Source organism: Equus caballus, chromosome 25, assembly GCF_041296265.1.
Source record: "Equus caballus isolate H_3958 breed thoroughbred chromosome 25, TB-T2T, whole genome shotgun sequence".
Classification (NCBI taxonomy): Eukaryota; Metazoa; Chordata; class Mammalia; order Perissodactyla; family Equidae; genus Equus; species Equus caballus.
The window spans coordinates 32,982,372-32,991,833 of record NC_091708.1 but is presented as its reverse complement, the minus strand read 5'-3'; the positions used below and the strand labels follow the sequence as shown (position 1 = coordinate 32,991,833).

Sequence of the window (9,462 nt, the reverse complement as noted above, 5' to 3'; positions counted from 1 at the left end):
AGTGTTCCCTTGTGCATCTTTTTTTCTAGTGACTTCATTATGAAAGTGTTGGCAAAATAGAACTTTATTAATTCAAAGCAAGGAATGCCAATGTGACCATAAAACATCTAAATTATAGAAAAACGTTTAGAGAAATCCATTTTACTGCTTTAAAATAGAATACCTATTCTATACTAGAGTAGAAGTGAGTGCTAATAAAAGGAAGGTAGTAAATAAAAATTTTTCTAGAGAAAATAAAACATAAAAATCTTAAAGATAAAATTCTATTTTATTCTAAATTAATTACTAGATTCATTTGTTATAGGAAGCTTCATTTTTCTTGAGCTCTTATATTAAAATTGTTAAAATCCTCCCTGAAAAGTATAACATGAGTTTATTTTTTAAAAAAGAAAGACACATTCTGTGTCTGAACAAATTCAAATTTTGAATTTCTGGTTTATGAATTAATAGATATTACTGAAGTATCTGATTGGTTATTTATTTCCTAGAGAATGATGCCAGCGTCCTAACCATGGCAATTTCTTTGCTGGTCACAATCTTTCCTCCACCTAATGTTCAACTTCTTCTGTAGACTGGAACAGACCAAGGAATATTCTGAAGACCTGCTTTGCATATCCATCTTATCCTTCGACCATTCCCAGTGCCAACGACCCTACCGCTTAGGTTTCCTCTAGGAAGACCACCTCATGAGCCCTGTCTAAACCCGACACATTCTAAAATCGCCTCAACTTGAAGCTAAATCCAGGTGGGTCCCCGTCAGTATCAGAGTGGATCTACCAGAGGCGTGCTCACACATGATACAACATCAGAGCAATTGCCTGGTTAAGAGAGTGATGGCCAAAGGCAATGCAACTTACTAGTTTAGCTTTGAGCCATTCGTCATAGTGCCAGACTCTGATGTTAGAATCCCTTTATTTGTATTAATCAAAATAAATTCTTTAGGTGTAAGTCCCTATAAAATATCTCCTCTCTTTATACCTGGGCATTAAAGGGTGTTTCAGTGCCTACTTAGCTTTCCTATTTAGAAGTCCCTCTCTCTGACATTAATAATTAACCAGTAAACTAACTTACCCAAATCCTTCAAGCTCAGTTTATTTAAGAAGAGAGTAACTTCAAGAAGGTTACGTCCATGGTTTACTGCTACCTCCAGCCATGGGCCTTTGGGGCGTACTTTGTTTTTTAATCTTCCTGGGGAAAAGTTGGGGACAGGAGCAAACGTAAGTAAAAGAACCCATCTTCATTTTTGAATACATCTTAGTTGTGATGAGCAAAAAAGTAAATTCAACAGACTGTGTTAATTTGAAAATAACTCTCTACTTTTGAAAACACCAAGTGGATAGTCTCATCTCTGAATGAGAAAGTCATGGATGCATTTTGATTTGATGAGTGGCGAACAACATGACAACTTTATGGAACTGTTATTTATAAAAATTTACATAAGTTGTTATTCAAATTCCTCTTCAAAAAAAGTACAAAATAACCTCAAGATAATAAACTTTCTTGGCATTTATTGCTTATTTCCATTTGGGGCATAGTTTTGTGTGTACTGTACACAGTAAAGCAGGATTACTTGGAGATCAATTCTAGTACTGTGATTTGAAAAACTATTGTTGTCATTACTTCCAAATTTATGAGCTAATTCTTCACAAATTTTAGTATTATTATTGAAATACTGTGTATTTTAAACTGCATCTTAAAAATATTGATCTCATATCTAGAAATAACATTTTAGTACTGAAAAGGATCTAGAGAGTATCTAAAGGAACCTACTCATTTCATATATAAGGATAAATCCAGCAGGGCACGTGATACGCCAAAGGTCACACCACTAGAGAGAGACAGAAGCAGGACTTGTATTAAGGACTCTTCTTTACCACTTCAATTTTTTTCCGTTTGCCATAAATGTATACAGGCATACCTCACTTTATTGTGCTTCCCAGATACTGCATTTTTTTACAGTTTGAATGTTTGTGGCAATCCTGCATTAAGCAAGTCTGTCGGTACCATTTTTCCAATGGCATTTGCTCACTTCGTGTCTCTGTGTCACATTTTGGTATTTCTTGCAATATTTCAACCGTTTTCGTTATTATTGTATTATGGTGATCTGTGATCAGTGATCTTTGATGTTATTATTGTAATTGTTTTGGCGCGCCATGAACTGCGCAGATGTAAGATGGCGACTTGATTGATAAATGTCACGTGTTCTGACTGCTCCACCAACCGGCCATTCCCATCTCTCTCCCTCTTCTTAGGCATCCCTGTTCCCTGAGACACAACAATATTGACAGTAACCCAGTTAATAACTCTATAATGGCCTCTCAATGTCCAAGTGAAAGAAAGAGTCACACATCTCTCACTTTAAGTCAAAAGCTAGAAATGATCAAGGTTAGTGAGGAAGGTGTGTTGAAAGCTGAGATAGGCCAAAAGCTAGGCCTCTTGCACCAAACAGTTAGCCAGGTTGTGAATGCAAAGGAAGAGTTCTTGAAGGAATTTAAATGTGCTACACCAGTGAACACACAAATGATAAGAAAGCAAAACAGCATTATTGCTGATATGGAGAAAGTTTTAGTGGTCTGCATAGAAGATCAAACCAGTCACAACATTCCCTTAAACCAAAGCCTAATCCAGAGCAAGGCCCTAACTCTCTTCAATTCTGTGAAGTCTGAGAGAGGCAAGGAAGCCACAGAAAAAAACTCTGAAGCTAGCAGAAGTTGGTTCATGAGGTTTAAGGAAAGAAGCCATCTTCATAACATAAAAGTGCAAGGAGAAGCAGCAAGTGCTGATGTCAAAGCTGCAGCAAGTTCTCCAGAAGATCCAGCTGAGGTAATTAATGAAGGGGGTTGCACTAAACAACAGATTTTCAATGTAGATGAAACAGCCTTATACTGGAAGAAGATGCCATCTAGGACTTTCATAGCTAGAGAGGAGAAGTCAATGGCTTCAAAGAACGGGCTGACTCTCTTGTTAGGGGCTAATGCAGCTGGTGAGTAAGTCTGTGCTCATTTACCATTTTGAAAATTGTAGGGCCCTTAAGAATTATGTGAAAACTACTGTGCCTATGCTCTATAAATGGAAGAACAAAACCTGGATGATAGCACATCTTTTTACAACATGGTTTACTTAATATTTTAAGCCCACTGTTGAGACCTCCTTCTCAGAAAAAAAAGATTTCTTTCAAAATATTACTGCTCACTGACAATGCACCTGCTCACCCAAGAGCTCCGATGGAGATATACAATGAGATTAATGTTTTTTTCATGTCTGCTAACACAATATCGATTCTGCAGCCCATGTTTCAAGGAGTAATTTTGTCTTTTAGGTCTTATTATTTAAGAAATAAATTTTGTAAGGCTATGGCTGCCATAGATAGTGATTCCTCTGATGGATTTGGGGAAACGAAATTGAAAAGCTGCTGGAAATAATTCACCACTCTAGATGGCATTAAGAACATTTGTGATTCATGGGAAGAGGTCAAAATATCAGCATTAGCAGGAATTTGGAAGAAGTTGGTCCCAACTCTCACGATGACTTTGAGGAGTTCAAGACTTCAGTGGAGGAAGTCAATGCAGATGTGTTGGAAATAGCAAGAGAACTAGAATTAGAAGTGGAGCCTGAAGATGTGACTGAATTGCTGCCATCTCATGAGAAAACTTTAATGGAAGAGGAGTAGCTTCTTATGGACGAGCAAAGAAAGTGGTTTCTTGAGATGGAGTCTACTCCTCAACAAAGGATTTAGCATATGACAGAAACTTAGTTGACAAAGCAGCAGCAGGGTCTCCAATTTTGCAAGTTCTACTGTGAGTAAAACGCTATCAAACAGCATCCCATGCTATACAGAAATCATTTGTGAAAGGAAGAGTCCATCGATGTGGCAAACTTCATTGTTTTATTTTAAGAAATTGTCAGGGCCCAGCCCCATGGCTGAGGGGTTAAGTTCATGCACTTCAGCTGCCCAGGGTTTCCCCAGCCCGGATCCTGGGCACAGACCTAGCACCACTCACCAGGCCATGCTGAGGTGGCGTCCCACATGGCAGAACCAGAAGGACCTACAACTAGAATATACACCTATGTACTGGGGGCCTTTGGGGAGAAGAAGAAAAAGAGAAGATTGGCAACAGATGTTAGCTCAGGTGCCCATCTTTAAGAAATAAAATAAAGTAAAATAAATGGCTGTTAAAAAGAAAAAAAGAAATTGGCATAGCCATCACCACCCTGATCAGTCAGCAGCCATCAACATGGAGGCAAGACCTTCCGCCAGCAAAAAGATTATGACTCCCTGAAGTTTCAGAGCATAGGCAGCATTTTTAGCAAAAATGTATTTTTTCATCAAGGTATGTACATTTTTTTAGACGCAATGCTATTGCACACTTAACAGACTGCAGTTTAGAGTAATCATAACTTTTATATGCACTGGGAAACCAGAAAATTCTTGTGATGCTTTATCACGATATTACTTTTATTGTGGTGTTTTATTGCAGTGGTCTGGAATCAAACCAGCAATATCTCTGAGGCATGCCTGTACATATAAATATGTAAAATATATTATAAACATACACTTAGAATATCATAAGTGTATAGCATTCTCCCACTCCTAATCTGATTTTCTCACATGGCCACAGTCACTCCAATACCTAAGTAGTTTTTGTTTATTCCTTTTTTTTCTTTTAGGTGAGGAAGATTGTTGCTGAGCTAACATCTGTGCCAATCTTCCTCTATTTTTTTTTAAAGATTTTATTTTTCCTTTTTCTCCCCAAAGCTCCCCGATACATAGTTGTGTATTTTTAATTGTGGGTCCTTCCAGTTGTGGCATGTGGGATGCCACCTCAGCATGGCTTGATGAGTGGTGCCATGTCCGAACCAAGGATTTGAACTGGTGAAACCTTGGGCTGCCAAAGCAGAGTGCACAAACTCAACCACTCGGCCACAGGGCCAGCCCCATTCTTCCTCTATTTTGTATGTAGGATGCCACCACAGCATGGCTTGCTGAGTGGCATATAGGTTGGCACCCAGGATCTGAACCTGCAAACCCTGGGCTGCCACCAAAGTAGAGCTCATGGACTTAACCACTACGCCACCAGGCAGGCCCCTATTTATTCCTTTTTGAAAGACAAGCAGCTGAAGTTCCAAGAGATTGAGATTAAATGACTTCAAATTAGTGACAGAACTAGGACTAGAACCTGGGTCCCATGATACTAAATTCTTTCTACCAAACAGTCCTGACCCTTAACAAGCATCTCCTCTCTTTCTCTGAAAAAGTGAGAATGCACCATTTACAACATGGTAATCAGTTAACTTAATTAATTGATTGATTGAGTGACTCAACAAAAATTTATTAAGCACCTACCATGTGATAGGCACTGGGGTGATAGTAGATGGCATAGAGCTTACATTCTAGTGGAGAAGCAAATAATGAAAGAATGAATGAACAAATGAATGAATGAATAAATAAAGTCAGGTAGTTATTAGTGCCAAGAAGGGAAATATAAAGGAGAGTAAGAGGATAAAGAAATGACGGGCCACTGTTAAAAAGTGTGGCCAGGGAAGCTTCTCCAAGGAGGGGACATTCAAACAGAGCTTTAAGGAAGTGAGGGAGGATGCCATGTAAATATCTGGGGAAAGAACATTCCAGATAGAGGCCAAAGTAACGTTCTTGCATCTCTGCAAGCTCAGTGGGCTGATCCTCTGCAACTAACAGGAAAGAGAATAAGAAAAAGATGAGATTTTTTGTATGATAGATTGTGCTACTGCCAAATCACGAAGGACCAAAATCTGTATGATGGGTGGATCCAGAGCCATCTTTCAGGGACTTGTAAACACTGACTATTTTATGTTTCACCACCACCACCATATAGACAATTCAAAATTAACACAAGACTAAATTGAAAAATCTACAACTTCTGAGAATACTGAAATTAAAATAGCTTTTCTCCCCTAGAGTTTTCTGATTGCAAAACTCCTGATAAGTTCAGTTTAGTATGCAACTGAAAGTGTTAATTCAGGAAACGGGCTGCTAAGGTTCACTTCCTAATTCTACAACCTATTAGCTGTGTGACCTTGGGTAAGTTAATTATCAGTTTCCTCATCTGTAAAATGGGGGTGATACTAAGACCTTCCTCACAGAGTAGTTGTAGCAACACAGTGAGTTTAAACATATAAAGTGCTTTAAAATACGTAAAGAATAAGGTTTCAGTAAATGTACCTTATGATCATCAAAGCTGAACTTTTCCCCTTTTCTGCTGTTCCTAGCTAAGTTCGTTGGGAATTCAGATGATGGTTGGAAGTCCGGAGATTCTTTTCTCTCTTAGAATTTGCCTATAAGTGATTCCAAATTAATGGTCGTGTAGCAGAACTGCCAGATGCTTTAAAGGATCTAATTGTTTCCAAGTTAATTTCACTGTTACTAAAGACACGCTGATTTTTAAAGACTTTTTAAAAAGTGTTGTAATGTTGACAGAAGCCTGCAATAATTCTGCCAGGTGGGGTGACAGGTGCACCCAAGCCTGTTCTGCCGCTTGAATTAGTAATCACTATGCCCATTTGGATTGAGACACACTTCTTTTTCTATGTAACAGCATATGTAGTGCTCATATTCAAATTAGATACTTTTTTGATACATAATGAATAACCTAGTTTATATTTGTAAGTTTTCTTTTAATAAAACAACCAAAAGTCACACCTTTTAAAATTTTTATTTCAAAAACTTATGTAGATTCATTTCCATTCTTGGATAAATCACATGAAAAACAAAATTGATGGGACAGCCTATGGTTGTGAACATAGCTTGTAACTTTGACCTTAGTTGTGTACAGAACAACTGAGACACCTGCATATAAAGTCCTGCCTCCTTCACTTACAAGCCATGTGACCTTGGTCCAATTAACCTCTTATCACTTGTAAAATAGGAATAATAATAGTACCTACCTCGTTGGCTTGTTATAAAGATTAAAAGAGTTGTATGTAACGTGCTAATGCAGCCTCTCATATATGGTAACTACTCAATTACTGTTATTACCGTTATTGTTATAAGATTGTAATTACTCACTCTTCAAGGACCTCTATCACTACTTCCTTTTCAAAATACACTCCCCCAGCTCACTTTTATTCTATCCTTTTCTTTATCCACTCACTAGTGTAACACAGTACTTCTAAGATTACTTCCTTTCATCTAACTTAGTGAAATTAATGAATCTTAACATCTATCGAGTACTAAGCATCCTGGGTACTTTCATATACATACTCTTATTTTGTCCTTACTGCAGTCTGGTGAAGAAGCTGGTATTTTCACAGTTAAGCTATTTTAGTCTCAGAGAGGGTTAGTGACTTTACCGTGGGCACACAGCCAGTAGATGGCAGAGCTGGAATTCAATCACTGGTGCTTATGTTGTTTTTTTCTTCCTTGGGCTAAAATATTGACACTATTTACATGTTCCAGTCAACATCATTAAAAGTCTTCCTTTGCTGCAGCAGCTCAGGGAAGGTGCCATTAGTACTTTTCTAAATGTTAACTAAGTCTCTGGCTCTATTTCTCAAGTCTTAATTCCCAGTTATTTCTTCTTGGAAACTATACAGACACTATCATAGACCCCAAGTAAATTTTGATTTAAAATTATCATTTTTAAGTTGACAAAATTCGCCTATTTTAAATTGAATCTCTCAAGTGAGATAAAAAATATCCAAAGTATAACAAAATATATTGTATAAAGATACTGATTCTTCTCTTTCCCTATTTCAACAGGTATGTCATTTCAGCACCAAAAGTATTCCGTGTTGGAGCGTCTGAAAATATTGTAATTCAAGTTTATGGATACACCGAAACATTTGATGCAGCAGTGTCTATTAAAAGTTATCCTGATAAACAATTTACTTACTCTTCAGGCCATGTTACTTTATCCACAGAAAACAAATTCCAAAACTCTGCAATCTTAACAGTATGTATTCATCCTTCATTTTATTTATACATAGAGAATATTCTCAATAAAATGTTTACAAAGTTTGAATATTGATAACACACAGAGTTGATCGTTTATACCGCTCTCCACTGTGTGATTATTAGATGATGTTAGTTGCTGAGGATGATATGGGTGAAACAGAAAATTCTGAATAGGAGAGCTGCATCTGCTTTTTGAGCAATGCATGTAAACTGCAACATTCTTATTGGAAAACAAAATTGTGCTAATGTGAAAATATTTGGAAATGAATTGAAAATACTTGTTTACTGTGAAAATTGCCATTACAAAGAAGTAGAGAATTATGAATATGCATATTGATGTATATGTAATGCATCACCTACAAAAACCCATGGATGCTATTTAATCTCTGTTTGTTTAAACTCCAATATTCTATCACTATAGCTTCTAAAACTAATAAAATTATTGATTACTAAAGTGAATGGCTCCCATTGACAACCTGTAGCTAATAGAAAGAAAAACCTGGATCAAATAACTTTTCCTTCTATTAAGAAAGTATAGTATAACTTGGTTAGATAAGTGCTTGCAACTCATTTTTTATTAAAAATTCTGATAACTAAAAATAACTTTCATACTGATACCAGCTCAACATAAGGTTGACATAAGGGAAGCCATATTGTAGAAAAGAGACCGTATTGTAACTTTGAATGACTTCTGACTAACTAACCCAGCTAAATGCACACACTCCTGGAGATCTAACTGCTCTGTAGATTTTATGACCCCTGCTTGTACATGTACTTCCTGGCTACGATAAGACGATAACTTCGTTCCTTTGAGTTCCTTAGGAATGTGGTGACCCCCAAAGAGAGTCTATGCTGATAGCCATCGTCAACAAAAACTGAAAGACCTGGTGTGGCAACTTCCAGTCTGTAACACTAGAGGGTCAACATTCCTAACCCCTCCCCTATAACCCACTGGCCTATGTAACTGCTTCAAGATTCTGTGCCCTCCTTAAGATGGTTCTTTTGGACATTAGTCAGCCATCTTCCCTCTTGCTAGCAACCTGTAATAAAACACCCTTTCTCTGCCACTATCTTGCCTCTTGACGACTGGCTTTTGTCTCATGGCGAGCAGATTGTGCCCTTTGTGCAGTAACAATACTTACTATTTATTCACCACACTGAATACATAAATCCAAAATATTGTTTCAAATTCTGATTACATTAAAAAATGAACCAGAAAGTTAAAGACGACTAGACTTTGAAGGGGCTCTGAGGTTCATTTAGACCAGTGTTTCTCTAAGGTGAGTTCTTTAAAAAGAAATTAAAATTTGAAATTGTATAAAGAGCTTAGAGTTAGAATTGTATTAATATTTAGCATTTTGAATTTATTTTATAAATTTGTTTTGATTTTATAATTAAATAAAAGTCATAAGCATAAGAAAATTATACCTAGTTTTAGGTGTGTACATATTTAAGTAACATTGTAATAAAAATAATTTTTTATTATGTTGTAAATAATAAAAAGTCGACACTGAGAGTCCTCCAGGACTCTT

The 9,462-nt window shown here is 36.9% G+C and overlaps 1 protein-coding gene across 1 annotated transcript in view; it reads left to right on the top strand.

Moving 5' to 3' along the window:
- Positions 1–1,025: 1,025 nt before the first annotated feature.
- The window catches only part of C5 (complement C5), an 83,815-nt gene continuing 75,378 nt past the window's right edge, over positions 1,026–9,462 (top strand). The window contains exons 1-2 of the mRNA XM_023628784.2: positions 1,026–1,217; positions 7,736–7,928. Coding sequence (XP_023484552.1) covers positions 1,153–1,217; positions 7,736–7,928 — 258 coding nt within the window. The 5' untranslated portion in view covers positions 1,026–1,152. The remainder of the gene's footprint in view (positions 1,218–7,735; positions 7,929–9,462) is intronic.